Raw genomic sequence first — 18822 nt, 5'->3', positions numbered from 1 at the left:
AAACTGTGTATTTAATTAATGGCATGAATGATTTCTTGGTTTTCTTTGTGATTAAATTTCAGTGCTCTATTTTCCTAAAACTTTGGAGTGTTAATCACAATGATCCCATATAATTTTTCTAGTTGTCATATAATTCCATATAACTTCATTAAAAAGTTAAATAACAAGGAACCCTTAACATTATCTTCCATCGTTTCTATGATTGAAGTTTAACTACAGAATAGTTCATGCATCAAACTAAACTAGTATGGGGAAATTAACAATAGCAAACACGATAAATTTGACAGGATTTGAACGTCAGTGTAAGCCTTTCTTTGAGGCTGTGCAAGCTGGCCGTTGGGAAACTGCAAAGGACTTTTACATCCAACATCCGGAGGCAGTAAGAGTAAGACATACATCTTCTGAGAAGACAGCTCTTCACATTGCAGTTGAAGCTGGGCATGTGGATATTGTGAAAGAATTGGTGTCGTTGATGGAAGAGGGCGACTTGGAAATAAAATCAACACAGGATGGTCGGACAGCTCTAGCTATTGCTGCAATTAAAGGGATTACCGAAATGGCTCAATGCATGGTAACAAAGAACGAAAAATTACTCCGCATTCCCGATTCAAACAACGAACTTCCAATTGTGTTAGCTTATTTGCTTGGGCATTGGCATATGGCTCGATATCTCTACTCCGTCACTCCACTTGAAGATTTAATGCCAGACAAAGGACCTCATTATTAAGTATACAAGTTAGCAATACAGTTAGTAAGTTGGTTAGAGTAGTTAGGCTCTCCCTTATAAAAACAGTTGTGTAACCTTCATTCTATTAATCAATACAAAAGCATATTTCTCTCTCTAAATCTATCTCTCTGTAAAATTCTCTGTGTTGATCTTTCTTCTCTTCAGCTTTCTTCTTGATTTTCTTTCAATTTCTAAACATTACAATGTAGTTAACACTCATGGCGCTACAATAATCTCCAATTGTTTTACATCCAAAGAATTTGGTAAAAGTTTTTAAATATGAGTAATAACATGCTGTTGAGGGTTCGTTTGATAATCATTTTAATTATTTGGTAAACTACTTTCAATTTTCAAAAAAAAAAATAAAAATGAAAACTGAAATTAAAAGTTTGAAAACTATAAAAAAAATTGCCTTCAATTTTTTTTTTTTTTGAAACTTGAAAACTAAATGTAGTTATCAAACAAGTTTTTGGTTTTCAAATTAAAAACGTGATTACAAAAACTAAAAAAGAAATGGTTATCAATTCGAAACTTGAAAAATAAATAGCTTATTCTAGCTACAGTTGACTCTTTTTTCCCATAGCTACAAATTACTATAGCAAACTAATTATTTCTGGAAAATTTGTAACATTAAAAATCAACAGATATCTCATGGGATTTAATTCATCGTTGCCCAAAATTGGCCGTTACTCGGGACCGCCTACAGTTGACCCCTTTAGAATATTTAGCTAGGGACGCTTCTTCATTCCCGAGCGGAGCGAAGCTCAGTTTCTGGCAACAATGGGTTTACAACTGTTAGTGTACCACAGACTCCCTTCTCTTTCTATTAATTATTTTCTTTCACTTTTATATGACATATTTTCTTGTCTTGATAGGTCTATACATACAACCTCCTCCTCGCATCAATCATATCTATGTAACTGTTCAAAATGAAGAAAATCCCCAAGCTAATAACGGAAGGTGTTTAATTCGCTCAGGTTTGCTATCCCCTTCATCTCCCATCATTAACAAGTTAAAAACGTTGTATAAATGGTACGATCTCAAGTATAACTCACATAGATGATAAGTTCAATACTTAATTACTATGACTAATCTCTCCCTACCTTGCTAAATTTGGAGAGATTATTAGGAGAGTTTTCTTCATTTGTGGAGATTAGTGGGAGGATAAGTGCATGTTTGGTAATGTTGCAAAATAATTTTTCATTTTACGGATACAAAACGAGTATAAAATGCGTTTGACATGTTTTTATAGACCCATAAAATGAATAGCATAAAATACAATCATGATTACCCTTTTTGACTTTATAGCACTTACTGACTAGAGAAGATGATTGCATGATTTGGATTCCCCATGCCACAATCATCTTTCGAAAATATTGATCGCACCTGCGACTTTACCAGGTTATATCAATACCTGAGAAGAGAGGCCGATAATAAGCTTCAGGAACCTGTGAAAAAAGGAAAATAACAATAATGAATTTGAATTTACTACAATTTTCTCTAAGACCCTGCTTCCTATAAATAAGTACTCTATTTAAAAATTCAATTCTCATCGTTAGCTGTTTAACCCATTAAAAAAATAACAACACAACAAAACCTTTTCATATTAGGTGGGGTCAGCTGTGAGGTTATGCAACACGATGACTTCCCAGGAGGTCATCATCCTAGTACTATTCTCGTCTAGACTCGCTTAATATCGGAATTCTTATGAGATCCGATGCATGTGAGTTGGTATGATCGCATCCCAAGGATTCGACATAAGATAGGAGTGCCGGTTGTTAACTACCTGACGCCCTCTTCCTCCTCCTTTATCCGAGCTTGGGACCGGCAAATGTAAGATAAACTTACAGAGGCGGAGTTTAACCCATTGAAAAAATAAAAACTTAAATTAAGAAACAGTTGAAAAGATATGATATCAACACCTTTAGCAAAAGTAAGGCCAAATCCCTTCGAAGAGATATGATATCAACTACCACATATTCCAGTGATGTTCAAGGGCCAAAACAAAAAAAATGCATTACTACCAAAAAAAACTCTATGCATTACTCACAGGCGTTGGACCCCAATTTTTCATGCAATGAAGCTCACTTTACCACATTCCCTTCTTGCCTATAACTTTTAAGTCCCGCAACTTTTTATGAATTGAAAAATAAAGCTTTTACAGGACATATTTGAAAGAAAACGTGATAAGCTAAGAACAATATATTGAAAATAGATAAACAACTTACGTCTCTGTGGAACATCTTTGTTTGCTTTCACCTCCGCTCCACCTGCATATAAATATATATATATATATATATATATATATGTATGTACACACACACACACACACACACAAGCATCAAATCAATGTTCACACTCTTAGCATCTAGGTAGAACAATAATTACACCAAGAAAACTTGACTCTTCAACAATCCAATTGATGTTGTATTGCAATCTATACAACCAGTGACAGATTAAAATAACAAAACAGCAACAAAAAATCCTAATTCAAATTGAAGCAGTGTAAAATCGAGATTGAAAATGCAAAAATACACAAAACGCGCTATAACCACCGGCTCGACTTCACCGCCAGCTCCGGCCTCATCACACACGTCGACGCCACTCCAACTCCGTTCTTCGCCGTCCCGCCTATCCCATACCTACAAAACAAACAAAAGCCGATCAAAATCCTTACATTTCTTAGATCTGAAATTGAGGAAATTTAGTTACGAATTTGTAGAAACTAGCCTGGGGTTTGGAAAGTGATATGATCCAAATCTCTAACCCCTTAATCAACCTGCAAGTCACAGAGGATAGAGAGGGATCGAGAGGGAAGGAAGAGAGAGAGAGAGAGCAGAGCTCTTGAATTGTTTTTTGGTTTTGTATTTCTGTTTGTAAATTCTGATCTCCTTACAAGCCAAAGAGCAAGTGCTCTTATACATGAAGTGTGACTACTGCCAGCTGGCATTTCTAATTAATTTCCCTAATAACAAGTAAGACCCTCAATTACAACTAACTTGACTCTTAATTTGTGATTAAGATAATCACAATCCTCAGTTCATAACAGAGAGAGGGCGGGAAAAGGATTCTGGAGGTATAATTTGACGATCATTGGTGACCGGTGGACGACAGCGTTGTTGCATGAAAGAGAAGAGGGAGCTAGGATGCAGGAGGGATTTCTTCGAGGGGGAGAGAGGAGAGAGAGGATTAATAACTTTTTTTCCATAATTTTTTAAAATTTTATTTTACACAACAGGCACGATATTTTTATGCAAAATTTACATAATATTTAAATATACTAAACGCAAGGGTCATGTTTGGTAGCTTCTGTAAAGGCACAAAAGCCATGTTCCGTCAAAAAGTAATCAAGCCAAAGTATACATGTCTCACTTCTCAGTTCACATGGTTCCCGTGGCCCAGACAATGTACTATCAAGAAATGTAGACTTGAATGTGTGAGGTCTAACGACTCTTATATTTATAACATGTTTACGTACCCATAATCATAAATAAAATACAAAATTAATTTCTAATTACGAAACACTTCTTTGTTGAACAAACATGGAGGAATTAAAATTTATGTGGGTCCCATCTAAATTCTGGAATCCAATTCTTGTTTTTGGAGGATTTGGACTCCCTATATGAGGGAGGGATTTGGATTCCGAAAGAAGTGGGTAATCGGAATGGACTTGTTTTACCAATTGTGTCATCAGTTGGTTTTTAGTATTCCAACATGGCCCGTCATCTCACCAGAGAGACATTGCTCAGCTCTGCAAATTTTTCATCCCTTCACCACCGCACCCTCCCCCGTCCAGGGCCACATCTCATGCCCACTGCAACCACTCGCAACCATCTCTCTTTGTTTGTCTCTAGAGAATTTTGTAATCAGAACACTGGAAGTGAGTGAAAGAGTTATGGTGTGGTGGTGGCTCAGTTCTTTATCAGGAGTTGCCCGAGATGCATTGGAGATAGAGTGTTACGTTGGAAGAATAGAGAGTGTGGCGGTGGGGAATAGAGAGTGATGGAGAGTGCTACGGTAATGGATAAGTTTGACAAGGTTTTTTTTTTGTTTTTTATTTTTCTCTTAATAAGAAATTAATTAATGTTTTCTATTAATTAGACTATAAAATAACTTATTTACTAATAAAAAAAGAGTAATAATAATTTATTTGAAATGCATTTTAGTAATTATATTAATTTCTATTCAGATTGAGGTGAATTCGTAAACAACTTATATGAACTCAGTTTCAACTTTAGTCTGATTCCACCCAATTTAAGTAAATAGCCTCAACAGGAATCTAATTCTGACTTTTTCTCATTCCAACTCCCCATCAATTCAGTTTCTTCTCAATCTGATTCCTTTTATTTTGATTACGGTTACGTAAACGAGCCATTAATGGGATCCTAGAATAGGACTTCAGGCATGTTGGTTGAAAAGTCAACTATTGGTCAAAGGGGCACCTCTAGGGTTATGAAACCCTTCTTGGTCTACAAAGTACAAACATTGGATTTCCATTATACAAGTTCCGTTAGGTCGGTCGTACATCTAACAACATGCTCCATAAGTTTCACCAACATTTTTTCCATTGCAGTGGGAGGTTTAGTGGAACAGCTTGTTTCTTATTCAAAAAAAACAAGAGGAAGGGCTTGTTTCCAAAATCGTTGAGATACTTGGTATGCTAGTAACAATTTTATTTGTTGTAGATTTGAATTCAAATCAATTATCCAAAGCAGTTTACGTCCTCAACATTTGGGTTTTAAATATCATCTCAGGAATCAAACGTATATATGAAATGAAGATTCTCCATGTCCACTCACTTGCATTTTTAAAGCTCATGTGCGAAGAGATAAATAAAGATTGGGATATGCAACAAATGAGTTCTCCCTATGTGCGTTCGGCAATCTTCCTAGTTGTTAGGAGGGGGAACGTGGAATTTGTTACTCATATGTGTAAAGCAAATCCTGAACTTCTGTGGGCAACAAATGAGAAGGTAAGGGGCATATTTCACGTTGCCATCGAATGTCGTCAAGAAAAGATTTATAACCTTATATATGGGATCTCTGCGTAAGACTGGGTGACAAATCTTGCCGACAGAGATTTTAATAACAAGCTACATATGGCTGGGTTGTTGTCCCCATCTGCACAAGCACAACTTAATCGTATTCCAGGTGCAGCATTGCAAATGCAGCGTGAACTACAATGGTACAAGGTTAGGATTTCTCACTCGACATAATTCTTGATTACATTGCCTATATGAAATATAAACTGAAAGAATCAAATTAAGTGTTTGGGAGGTTCTGAATTTGTTTTCCCTTTTTGTAATAATCATCCAAATCCATCATCAACTATTAGGTACTGGGGGAGGGAGGAAAGAATTGGACTCGACACTTCGAGAAAATGCTCTTAACCAACTAAACTATAAGTCCCCTTGTCCACGTACCAGATGTCAATCTTAGTTTGTTTTCCTGAAAAGTTTCTTGCATTCAAGGTGCTAGCTGCATTTTGAAAGAGAGTTACTTGCTTTTTCGATTTATTGTAAGCAGATGTTCAACCTAACACAAGTTGTAAAATTAACACAATCTTAAAGCCTTAATGCGTAGAATGTTAAAATTGAACAACGTGATTCGTGACCAATTGTAGGTGTTCTCATATGTCAGTACAAATGTTTAAATTAACACAACCTAACACAAGTTACAAATCTTGGAATGTAAAATGTAGGTAGTTAATCCTAATATAATAAAGATTATAGAAAATTATATATTATGCTCTCATATGTCAGTACTTGTTTAATGCAATGTAGGAAGTAGCGACTATTTTACCTCCTAAGTGTCGTGAGTATAGGAACAAAGATAAACTTTTGACACCAAGGGAACTATTTACAAAGAATCACAGTGAATTGCTAAAGGAAGGAGAAAAATGGATGAAAGAGACGGCAACTTCTTACACTGTTGTAGGTGCTCTTATTATTACCATCATGTTTGCTGCAGTAATCACAATTCCCGGAGGAAATGGAGATACTGGCTTTCCCACATTCATCGATGAAAAATTGTTAATGTTATTTATGATTTCAGATGCTATATCACTATTTTCTTCCACGACTGCAACGTTGACGTTTCTCGGAATTCTCACGTCACGTTACGAAGAAGATGATTTCCTGAAGTCCTTACCCACAACGATGATAATTGGTCTTGCCACTCTTTTTTTTGCTATCGCAACCATGATGATTGCGTTTTCTGCTGGCCTTCTAATTATAGTTCGTCAAGAGTCCTGGATTGTGATTCCGACCATACTTCTTTCAAGTATTCCAGTCACTTTATTTGCTTGGATGCAATTCCCCCTCCTAGTTAAAATTACCGTTTCTACTTACGGAAAAGGAATATTTAATAGGAATGTGGAACGTTGGTTGTAAAGTTCTTATTGTATCTGTTTATGTGAGATCCTAAAATTAGGGGTGTAACTGATTCGATGAATTATATATTAAGGAATAAATTGGTGGTTTATGTAGGACCTTTCACTTATAAGTAAAGATGAACACCACTACTAAATGATGTCTTGTTTTAGTGTATTGCCTAGTTCGTTTTTATTGTATGATGAATGATTTGATTGTAGTTATTACATTAGAGTGTTGGGGTAAAAAAAATGGTTCCTCAAATCAAGGAAAGTGGAGATGATGTTGGCAATTAAAATCCACGGTGAAGATTAACCAAGAAAATCTACACCATTCATTTTTTTTAAAACAAATAAAAAATGAATTAAATCAGAAAAATTAAAGAACCATGTTGCTGGAACGTGTGAGGAGTTGTCCATTTCCTCCAACGTGCAAAAGGGAGTTGATGAAAAACAACCGACTTTCTCACCCCACTCTTCCTGTGTATAAAAGGGGAGATTGACTGCAAAAGCAGGGGGAGGAATCGACAAAAAAAGACGATAGAGAAGGGCACAGTAGGAGAGGCAAAGCAAGAGAACAAAAGCAAAAGAGAAACAGAGTAAAAAAAGGGACAACATATCATGTGCTACACGCAAGAACAAAGAGCAGGAGAAGCTACAAAGCATTTAAAGGTGTAAAATCTATCCTTCTAAATCTTTCTTTCTTTGGTTTCTCTCGGCTTTGCAGGAAAACAAAAAACACAATTTGTTTCTTCAACCTCTCCCATCCCCGCCGCTGCCGTTAGTCCCATGAATTTCTTCAGGGTGGTCTAAACCACCCCGTGAAGTTCCAATCAATCTAAGTGATCCGCTCCCCGCCACTACCGTCAACTCCATGAATTTCTTGTGGGTGGTCTAAACCACCCCGTAAAGTTCCAACCAAGTCTAAGTGATCACTGCACTGCAGCAACCAAACTGCAACACCGCCGCTCTTCAACCGTTGTCTCCGGCAGTCCTCCGAAAGAAGCCCAAGGGCAGTGCAATCCGCAATCCGCAATCCGAGGACGGTGAACCAAGCGATTTAGTTGGGCGCGCGGGTCCAGACCATCAACAAATACGACTTAAGAAGATGGCAGCGGTGGTCAATGTGAAGAAGTTAAAGAAGGCAAAAAAATGCAACACCAATCATTGCGAGCCATTCCCATCCCATCGACAGTGGCGAGAATAACCCAAAGCCTTCAGAAAATGCGAAAGACATCCGAAGGCAAGAAAGCCGAGAATTTGAGGAAAGAAAAAGTCCCCAGGTCCAAGGATGCTGCGGAAGTGGCTCTAATGTTGCACTGTAAAACAGATTGCAGAAGCTCAAAAGCTCTCTGTGAAGTTCCTGCAGCCATACCCGACAGCCATGCAGTACTATTCGAGACTTGGAAAATTCAAGTCTTCAAAGAGGGGAAAGAAACCACCGACTCTGATGGCTGCAGCAAATGAGAGGAGGGCGACCCCTTACCCACCGTCGTTCATTTATTTTCTTCCCGTGCAAATATGGGAAGTGAAAAGTAATGAAGATGAACAAAGCAATCTCCACTATGATTTCAAGGACCATATCTGCTGGGTTGTTGTATGTCTTTTGTAAGGATCCCATTAAAATTGGGACCACAAAAGAACAAAGAAAGCTACAGTAGAAAATGGAAAATAGCGAGGGAAAAGAAGAAAACGTATTGTTCATCACGTGGGTGTTGCAGCAAGCTTCGGTGGTGAAACCGAAACAGAAAATGATGTCTTCCTACAATTAGGAAAGTCCCAGCAAAAGCATACTTAAAATAATGAGGCTATTGGCCTACGAAGAAACAAAACAAAAACCTCTGAATTACTACCTCTACGTCTTTTGTCCAAGAAATAAAAGGGATGGAAGGAAGCATCACATGGATAAAAGCAACGGCGAAAAGAGAAAGGGAACAGATGCCAATTTTGACTCAGAGTGCATTGTGCCAAGAAAGAAGCTACAGTGGAAAAATAAAAGCACACCTCCATGCCACTCATGTGGCCTTTATGCATATGGCCTCCATCAAAATTAAAATTATTCATGAAGTCTCAGATGCACGGCACCAAGACGAACTCAAATACCAAAGTATTAGTGGGTTCATCACAAATATACCCATTAATTTTACTTGACGCTTCAATAGCTTAAAGTCCTCGCCCGCACGAGCTAAAATTGCACAAGGCATCAAACGCTCCAATGGCTCAAAGTCCTCGCCCGCACGAGCTAAAACTACACAAGGCATCAAATGCTCCTTGCTTGCATGAGCTGAAACTGTATAAGGCATCAAACCGAACAAATACATAAGGAACTACAAGTGACTTGATCCCTCAATGAGGGTACGTAGGCAACCTAGGGCTCTATCTAGGTGCAGTCACAAAATCAAATAAACACCCAAATCCCCAAGTTACGATTTATTCATATTGGAATCAAAGGGTATTCCTTTCCCAAAAGAAGGGTTGTAATTAATAGGCGTGTAGCCTAGAATGGGTCGAACTCAAATTAATAAAACCCTCTTCAAAAAAATGGACAAGGGTGAAATTGTGTCGAGTGAATTATTTGTTTACATATTGTGTACAATTTTTGCTCAACATATAGGTTCGAATAGGCACCCAACAGGATAAGCACATGAACTAATCATTCAAATTATCCCATCATCCTTAATATATAATCCATAAATGAAAGTTTAAGCACTATGATGTTGAACATAGATCTACCAATCATAGTATGAACTGAAACTTTTTTCAACCTGATGCACCCGATGATAGATCTTGTCTCAACCTCTAATGTCACAGACAGTAGAGGTCTAACCATATAATGCACGCCATGGCTCCCCATCGTCTTTTGATTTTCTTGTTGGATTCCATGTGATCTTGTCTCTTGAAAAGGAAAGGTTCAAAGTGCTTGCTAAAAGTTCTCCAATCTCATAAAGTATCTGAAAATAATTATTTTCAGATTATAAAATAACTTATTTACTAATAACAAAAAGAGTAATAATAATTTATTTGAAATGTATAGGAAAAAAATGAATAAAACTAATTAAAGTTTAATTATATACGAACAATTTAATTAGTATATAAAATAATGGATAAAAATTAGACCATAAAATAATTTATTATGGAAATGGGCGTTTTAGTAATTATATTAATTTCTATTCCGATTGAGGTGAATTAGTAAACAACTTATATGAACTCAGTTTCAACTTTAGTCCGATTCCACCCAATTTAAGTAAATAGCATTAACAGGAATCTGATTCTGACTTTTTCTCATTCCAACTCCTCATCAATTTAGTTTCTTCTCAATCTGATTCCTTTTATTTTGATTACGGTTATGTAAACGAGCCATTAATGGGATCCTAGAATAGGACTTGAGGTATGTTGGTTGAAAAGTCAACTATTGGTCAAAGTGGCACCTCTAGGGTTATGAAACCCTTCTTGGTCTACAAAGTACAAACATTGGATTTCCATTATACAAGTTCCGTTTGGTCGGTCGTACATCTAACAACATGCTCCATAAGTTTCACCAACATTTTTTCCATTGCAGTGGGAGGTTTAGTGGAACAGCTTGTTTCTTATTCAAAAAAACAAGAGGAAGGGCTTGTTTCGAAAATCGTTGAGATACTTGGTATGCTAGTAACAATTTTATTTGTTGTAGATTTGAATTCAAATCAATTATCCAAAACAGTTTATGTCCTCAACATTTGGGTTTTAAATGTCATCTCAGGAATCAAACGTATATATGAAATGAAGATTCTCCATGTCCACTCACTTGCATTTTTAAAGCTCATGTGCGAAGAGATAAATAAAGATTGGGATATGCAACAAATGAGTTCTCCCTATGTGCGTTCGGCAATCTTCCTAGCTGTTAGGAGGGGGAACGTGGAATTTGTTACTCATATGTGTAAAGCAAATCCTGAACTTCTGTGGGCAACAAATGAGAAGGTAAGGGGCATATTTCACGTTGCCATCCAATGTCGTCAAGAAAAGATTTATAACCTTATATATGGGATCTCTGCGAAAGACTGGGTGACAAATCTTGCCGATAGAGATTTTAATAACAAGCTACATATGGCTGGGTTGTTGTCCCCATCTGCACAATCACAACTTAATCGTATTCCAGGTGCAGCATTGCAAATGCAGCGTGAACTACAATGGTACAAGGTTAGGATTTCTCACTCGACATAATTCTTGATTACATTGCCTATATGAAATATAAACTGAAAGAATCAAATTAAGTGTTTGGGAGGTTCTGAATTTGTTTTTCCTTTTTGTAATAATCATCCAAATCCATCATCAACTATTAGGTACTGGGGGAGGGAGGGAATAATTGGACTCGACACTTCGGGAAAATGATCTTAACCAACTAAACTATAAGTTCCCTTGTCCACGTACCAGATGTCAATCTTAGTTTGTTTTCCTGAAAAGTTTCTTGCATTCAAGGTGCTAGCTGCATTTTGAAAGAGAGTTACTTGCTTTTTCGATTTATTGTAAGCAGATGTTCAACCTAACACAAGTTGTAAAATTAACACAATCTTAAAGCCTTAATGCGTAGAATGTTAAAATTGAACAACGTGATTCGTGGCCAATTGTAGGTGTTCTCATATGTCAGTACAAATGTTTAAATTAACACAACCTAACACAAGTTACAAATCTTGGAATGTAAAATGTAGGTAGTTAATCCTAATATAATAAAGATTATAGAAAATTATATAGTATGCTCTCATATGTCAGTACTTGTTCAATGCAATGCAGGAAGTAGCGACTATTTTACCTCCTAAGTGTCGTGAGTATAGGAACAAAGATAAACTTTTGACACCAAGGGAACTATTTACAAAGAATCACAGTGAATTGCTAAAGGAAGGAGAAAAATGGATGAAAGAGACGGCAACTTCTTACACTGTTGTAGGTGCTCTTATTATTACCATCATGTTTGCTGCAGTAATCATAATTCCCGGAGGAAATGGAGATACTGGCTTTCCCACATTCATCGATGAAAAATTGTTAATGTTATTTATGATTTCAGATGCTATATCACTATTTTCTTCCACGACTGCAACGTTGACGTTTCTCGAAATTCTCACGTCACGTTACGCAGAAGATGATTTCCTGAAGTCCTTACCCACAACGATGATAATTGGTCTTGCCACTCTTTTTTTTGCTATCGCAACCATGATGATTGCGTTTTCTGCTGGCCTTCTAATTATAGTTCGTCGAGAGTCCTGGATTGTGATTCCGACCATACTTCTTTCAAGTGTTCCAGTCACTTTATTTGCTTGGATGCAATTCCCCCTCCTAGTTAAAATTACCGTTTCTACTTACGGAAAAGGAATATTTAATAGGAATGTGGAACGTTGGTTGTAAAGTTCTTATTGTATCTGTTTATGTGAGATCCTAAAATTAGGGGTGTAACTGATTCGATGAATTATATATTAAGGAATAAATTGGTGGTTTATGTGGGACCTCTCACTTATAAGTAAAGAGGAACACCACTACTAAATGATGTCTTGTTTTAGTGTATTGCCTGGTTCGTTTTTATTGTATGATGAATGATTTGATTGTAGTTATTACATTAGAGTGTTGGGGTTAAAAAAAATGGTTCCTCAATTCAAGGAAAGTGGAGATGATGTTGGCAATTAAAATCTACGGTGAAGATTAACCAAGAAAATCTACACCTTTCATTTTTTTTAAAACAAATAAAAAATGAACTAAATCAGAAAAATTAAAGAACCATGTTGCTGGAACGTGTGAGGAGTTGTCCATTTCCTCCAACGTGCAAATGGGAGTTGATGAAAAACAACCGACTTTCTCACCCCACTCTTCCTGTCACCCTGTCTATAAAAGGGGAGATTGACTGCAAAAGCAGGGGGAGGAATCGACAAAAAAAGACGATAGAGAAGGGCACAGTAGGAGAGGCAAAGCAAGAGAACAAAAGCAAAAGAGAAACAGAGGAAAAAAAGGGACAACATATCATGTGCTACACGCAAGAACAAAGAGCAGGAGAAGCTACAAAGCATTTAAAGGTGTAAAATCTATCCTTCTAAATCTTTCTTTCTTTGGTTTCTCTCGGCTTTGCAGGAAAACAAAAAAACACAATTTGTTTCTTCAACCTCTCCCATCCCCGCCGCTGCCGTTAGTCCCATGAATTTCTTCAGGGTGGTCTAAACCACCCCGTGAAGTTCCAATCAATCTAAGTGATCGGCTCCCCGCCACTACCGTCAACTCCATGAATTTCTTGTGGGTGGTCTAAACCACCCCGTAAAGTTCCAACCAAGTCTACAGTGATCACTGCACTGCAGCAACCAAACTGCAACACCGCCGCTCTTCAACCGTTGTCTCCGGCAGTCCTCCGGAAGAAGCCCAAGGGCAGTGCAATCCGCAATCCGCAATCCGCGGACGGTGAACCAAGCGATGTAGTTGGGCGCGCGGGTCCAGACCATCAACAAATACGACGTAAGAAGATGGCAGCGGTGGTCAATGTGAAGAAGTTAAAGAAGGCAAAAAAATGCAACACCAATCATTGCGAGCCATTCCCATCCCATCGACAGTGGCGAGAATAACCCAAAGCCTTCAGAAAATGCGAAAGACATCCGAAGGCAAGAAAGCCGAGAATTTGAGGAAAGAAAAAGTCCCCAGGTCCAAGGATGCTGCGGAAGTGGCTCTAAAATTGCACTGTAAAACAGATTGCAGAAGCTCAAAAGCTCTCTGTGAAGTTCCTGCAGCCATACCCGACAGCCATGCAGTACTATTCGAGACTTGGAAAATTCAAGTCTTCAAAGAGGGGAAAGAAACCACCGACTCCGATGGCTGCAGCAAATGAGAGGAGGGCGACCCCTTACCCACCGTCGTTCATTTATTTTCTTCCCGTGCAAATATGGGAAGTGAAAAGTAATGAAGATGAACAAAGCAATCTCCACTATGATTTCAAGGACCATATCTGCTGGGTTGTTGTATGTCTTTTGTAAAGATCCCATTAAAATTGGGACAACAAAAGAACAAAGAAAGCTACAGTAGAAAATGGAAAATAGAGAGGGAAAAGAAGAAAACGTATTGTTCATCACGTGGGTGTTGCAGCAAGCTTCGGTGGTGAAACCAAAAAGGAAAATGATGTCTTCCTACAATTAGGAAAGTCCCAGCAAAAGTATACTTAAAATAATGAGGCTATTGGCCTACGAAGAAACAAGACAAAAACCTCTGAATTACTACCTCTACGTCTTTTGTCCAAGAAAGAAAAAGGATGGAAGGAAGCATCACATGGATAAAAGCAACGGCGAAAAGAGAAAGGGAACAGATGCCAACGTTTTCTTTTCCCTCAAGTACTACTCCAATTTTGACTCTTTGAGTGCATTGTGCAAAGAAAGAAGCTACAGTGGAAAAATAAAAGCACACCTCCATGCCAGTCATGTGGCCTTCATGAATATGGCCTCCATCAAAATTAAAATTATTCATGAAGTCTGAGATGCACTGCACCAAGACAAAGTCAAATACCAAATTATTAGTGGGTTCATCACAAATATAACCATTAATTTTACTTGACACTCCAATGGCTTAAAGTTCTCGCCCGCACGAGCTAAAATTGCACAAGGCATCAAACGCTCGAATGACTCAAAGTCCTCGCCCGCACGAGCTAAAACTACACAAGGCATCAAATGCTCCTTGCTTGCATGAGCTGAAACTGTATAAGGCATCAAACCGAACAAATACATAAGGAACTACAAGTGACTCGATCCCTCAATGAGGGTACGTAGGCAACCTAGGGCTCTATCTAGGTGCAGTCACAAAATCAAATAAACACCCAAATCCCCGAGTTACGATTTATTCATATTGGAATCAAAGGGTATTCCTTTCCCAAAAGAAGCGTTGTAATTAATAGGCGCGTAGCCTAGAATGGGTCGAACTCAAATTAATAAAACCCTCTTCAAAAAAATGGACAAGGGTGAAATTGTGTCGAGTGAATTATTTGTTTACATATTATGTACAATTTTTGCTCAACATATAGGTTCGAATAGGCACCCAACAGGATAAGCACATGAACTAATCATTCAGATTATCCCATCATCCTTAATATATAATCCATAAATGAAAGTTTAAGCACTATGATGTTGAACATAGATCTACCAATCACAGTATGAACTGAAACTTTTTTCAACCTGATGCACCCGATGATAGATCTTGTCTCAACCTCTAATGTCACAGACAGTAGAGGTCTAACCATATAATGCACGCCATGGCTCCCCATCGTCTTTTGATTTTCTTGTTGGATTCCATGTGATCTTGTCTCTTGAAAAGGAAAGGTTCAAAGTGCTTGCTAAAAGTTCTCCAATCTCATAAAGTATCTGAAAAAGAAACCATCTATAGTTAGACGATATACATACACTCGGGAAACAGAAAGATTCATAGAGAACTAAAAGGAAGAGAAAGAAACTGAGCAAACACTAATTTTTTTCCCATTCATTTCTCAAGCAAATCATAGAAATAAAAATTACTATCATATCATGGCCTCCAAACCCAACTTGAATTCAGTCATATGTCACGACAATTCTAGGTAAACTGAATGTTGACAGTTACATTAGATAAAGTAATTAAAAAAAAGAAAAAAACCTGTATACCTGAAACTCTTCTTTATCAGAAATGCGTTGACCTCTTTGCCCGATAAGAACATATGTTGGCAACTTCAAAACACAGACCAACTGAAGAAAGCAAGCCAAAGGTTCATGATGAATCTGCAAGGATGGCGGTGGCTTCTGGGTTTTGGTTGCCATAGCCTTGCTTATGGCTGTTTCTGAACCAATCCCTATACCATAAAGTGAACATTTGCTTTCAAATTTTGTTGCAGATTTACTTTCCCCCTTTAGCTTGGATGACTCTAGGAAAAATGGGGCAACGACTGTAGGAACTGAGGATGAATTCCGCCCTGCTAATTGCGCTAGAACTTCATTAATAGCGCAGGCTAGTATTGGCGGTTCATAGTATTCCATAAGCAGCACAGACACCTGAAAAATACAAAATTGAAGAGAAATTTTTTATAAGGTTCCCCTAATCTGTTATCTTCAAGATATGTTACAAGATAAATACAATAGTTATTCACTCTGTCCTAGTAACTCAAGCTGTTGGAAATAGTAATAAACCGACAAACTTCAACACAATATCAGAGCTGTTGGCTCACATCCTAACAACTAAAGCATTTCAGGGCAGTGGTAGATCGATAAACTTTATGAAAAACAGAAAACTGCATAAAAAAATAATGTGGAACCTTCCACTGTTATCGTCACAGCATGAGTTCTGAACCACAAAGGAACAAAACTATTACAAAGTAATTTAATGGGTTTCAACCGCTATGGTCATAGAAACCAAACCTACAAGCATTCTTTGAAAAACGCCTGCAATCAAGTCCCTTTAGACCTCACAGATCACTCACAATTCCATAACACCGAGTCGATTTTATACCCCACATGGTTTTGAAAAACCAGCATCATTTTCAATTTCAATCACACACAATCTAAACCCCAAATTGTCACAAATTTCACTTTCACCATAAAAACTAGAACACATTCCATTAGAAAATACACGAACCATTTCTCAACACCCAAATCCCACATAGAATCTAATCTATACGAGACAGAATCTATACGAATACAAACCCGTTACTGGGTCCTAAACAATTCCATGAGAGAGAGAGGAAGAGAGAGAAGGGGAACCTCATATTGGCCCTGGGGATCGAGGAAGTTGTGAAGGATTCCAGAAGCTTTACAATTTTGGATTCCATAGCGCTCCAATGAAATCTCGAAACTTTCTTCTCTGCAACAAATTGGCGCATCGACATCAATCGATATAATATGAATTTGATCTCAAACTTAAAAGGGTTGATAGGAAGAGATCTTACACAGTAGAATTGCTTGGATTTCGGCGGAAAGCAGCTGAGATGGTTTCGCCGAAGCCCTCTGAGTCTCTCAGCAGAAACACTACCTTCGAACCGACCTTCATTTTCTTTCTGCTGTTTCCCCTAACCAATATCCGGAGGAGCGCGCATTAGCAATATAGGAGGAGATCGAGTGCCGCTTTTTTTTTTTTCTTTCTTTTTTCTCTGTTTTAATTTTTGGGGATTTTTTTGTGTGTGTGTGTGTGTGTGTGGAGTTTAAATAATAAAATCCTACCTAAAAAAAATCAGTGGCATTTTTTTTTTTTTTTGAGTAAATCGATATTTTTACACTAAAGGAAGGGTGAATTCGGTTAAACCACACAACGAGCATGTGACATCCCACATCGCCCAGGGGAGTGATCCTTATATGTATATTCTCATCCCTACCTAGCACGAGGCTTTTTGGGAGCTCATTGGTTTTGGGTTCTGTAGGAACTTCGAAGTTAAGCGAGAAGGGGGCTAGAGCATTCTCAGGATGGGTAGCCCATCAGGAAGTTCTTGTCTGAGTTCCCAGAAACAAAACCGTGAGGGCGTGGTTGGGGCCCAAAGCGGACAATATCGAGCTATGGTGGTGGAGCGGACCCGGGAAGTGATCCGCCCCGGGCCAGGATGTGACAGAGTAGCCTAATTTGGTATCGAATTCGCCATCCACGAGATTCGAATCTAAGACCTCTCACTTTCGAGTTAAGAGGAATACCGACAGACCGTAATACTAACTAACTAAATCAATGGCATTTGTTTTTTCTTCTTTCTGGGATAAGGTTTATGACGTCAAGGTAAAATCTCGCTCTAACATTTTAAAAATTTGTCACTAATCCTTGAAAGTCATAGAACCCAACTTAATTAGATTGTAGATAGAGTAGATGAAAAGAAGACTACTTTTCAATTTTAGAAGGTACAGTACGATTCAAATCTTGCTTCAGGTGGCAAATGAGTAGAACAGGCCAAATTCTCTGACAAATCAAGTGTAGAATTAATGGCACACCTCGTGATATATGCTTGATACTTGAATATTGGCTTGAGAAATTTTTTCCATCTTTTCTTATTCCAAAAAATTAATGGCACACCACGTTTGAACTGATAAATATATTTTGGCCAACCTAGCTTCCTCCGTCCATTGGAGCCAACAAAGAGTACTTCGCTGTGGTGCGGTGATGAGATATGAAAGTACAGTGCTATTTAATACGTATTTTACGATCATACATACATATTTTTATTTTTTCATACAATTTCAAGGAGTAATTAAATTATACTTTTTTTCCCCCAAAAAGCGAAAGAATTGTACACTTTTTCAAAGCAACATACAAACGTCACATATTATTTATTGATAAAATGAAAATAAGTTAGAATAGGAAATATTCAAATTTAATATAATGGCCGATGTTTTGACATACATCTCTTAAAAATTAAGACAGATGAGGTTTTGTTGAAATTGGAAGCAGCTTAGCTAGTCTGAATTCCAGGTGGTTTCAAAATTTGGATGAACTTTTTGCTAAAATTTCATATATGTAACCCTAATTTGCTAGAATCTCTTGACCATTGATCTTGTTGAACTTTTTCCACTTCAACAAATTTAACACCAGTGAATAAGAAAATCAAAAGTAATTTTACATGACTTTCCTTGGATTAATCTATCGAAACTAGTGTAAAATGAGTCAATTCATCCACCCTTTTTTCATGGTTTGGGCTACAATTAAATTCTGGAACATGTTTGTTCAATGTCGTAACTTTTGATACTTGAATATTGACTCAAAGCATTTTCTTTTCACTTTCTTGTCCTGAAAAATTAACAGCA

The 18822-nt window shown here is 37.6% G+C and overlaps 2 protein-coding genes, 1 long non-coding RNA gene and 1 pseudogene across 4 annotated transcripts in view; 3 read left to right on the top strand and 1 right to left on the bottom strand.

Annotated features, from left to right (window-relative positions):
• Positions 1–7118, top strand: part of LOC148689375 (uncharacterized) — a 40006-nt pseudogene extending 32888 nt beyond the window's left edge. The window contains exons 2-6 of the transcript XR_015958126.1: positions 288–716; positions 1372–1521; positions 1603–1782; positions 5413–5918; positions 6510–7118. The product of XR_015958126.1 is annotated as an uncharacterized LOC148689375 (transcript). The remainder of the gene's footprint in view (positions 1–287; positions 717–1371; positions 1522–1602; positions 1783–5412; positions 5919–6509) is intronic.
• A 1202-nt stretch (positions 7119–8320) lies between these two features.
• On the top strand, positions 8321–12563 carry LOC148689374 (uncharacterized). Its single transcript, XM_088688455.1, has 4 exons — positions 8321–8417; positions 10656–10736; positions 10836–11272; positions 11864–12563. The coding sequence occupies exons 1-4, from the start codon at positions 8321–8323 to the stop codon at positions 12470–12472; spliced, it is 1224 nt and encodes a 407-aa protein (XP_088544581.1). The 3' UTR covers positions 12473–12563.
• A 459-nt stretch (positions 12564–13022) lies between these two features.
• LOC148689369 (uncharacterized) overlaps positions 13023–18822 on the top strand; it is an 82564-nt gene continuing 76764 nt past the window's right edge. Inside the window, exon 1 of the long non-coding RNA XR_015958458.1 lies at positions 13023–13744. This is a non-coding gene — a long non-coding RNA (uncharacterized LOC148689369). The remainder of the gene's footprint in view (positions 13745–18822) is intronic.
• On the bottom strand, positions 15131–17187 carry LOC137707552 (uncharacterized). Its single transcript, XM_068446444.2, has 4 exons — positions 16992–17187; positions 16807–16906; positions 15718–16101; positions 15131–15444 (listed from the first exon to the last, which is right to left on the bottom strand). The coding sequence occupies exons 1-4, from the start codon at positions 17090–17092 to the stop codon at positions 15316–15318; spliced, it is 714 nt and encodes a 237-aa protein (XP_068302545.2). The 5' UTR covers positions 17093–17187; the 3' UTR covers positions 15131–15315.

The sequence above is a fragment of the Pyrus communis genome, chromosome 17 (assembly GCF_041283825.1).
Source record: "Pyrus communis isolate YQ-2024b chromosome 17, ASM4128382v1, whole genome shotgun sequence".
NCBI classification, from domain to species: Eukaryota; Viridiplantae; Streptophyta; class Magnoliopsida; order Rosales; family Rosaceae; genus Pyrus; species Pyrus communis.
The sequence above is the reverse complement of the archived record's forward strand: the minus strand, read 5'-3'. Positions and strand labels throughout refer to the sequence as shown.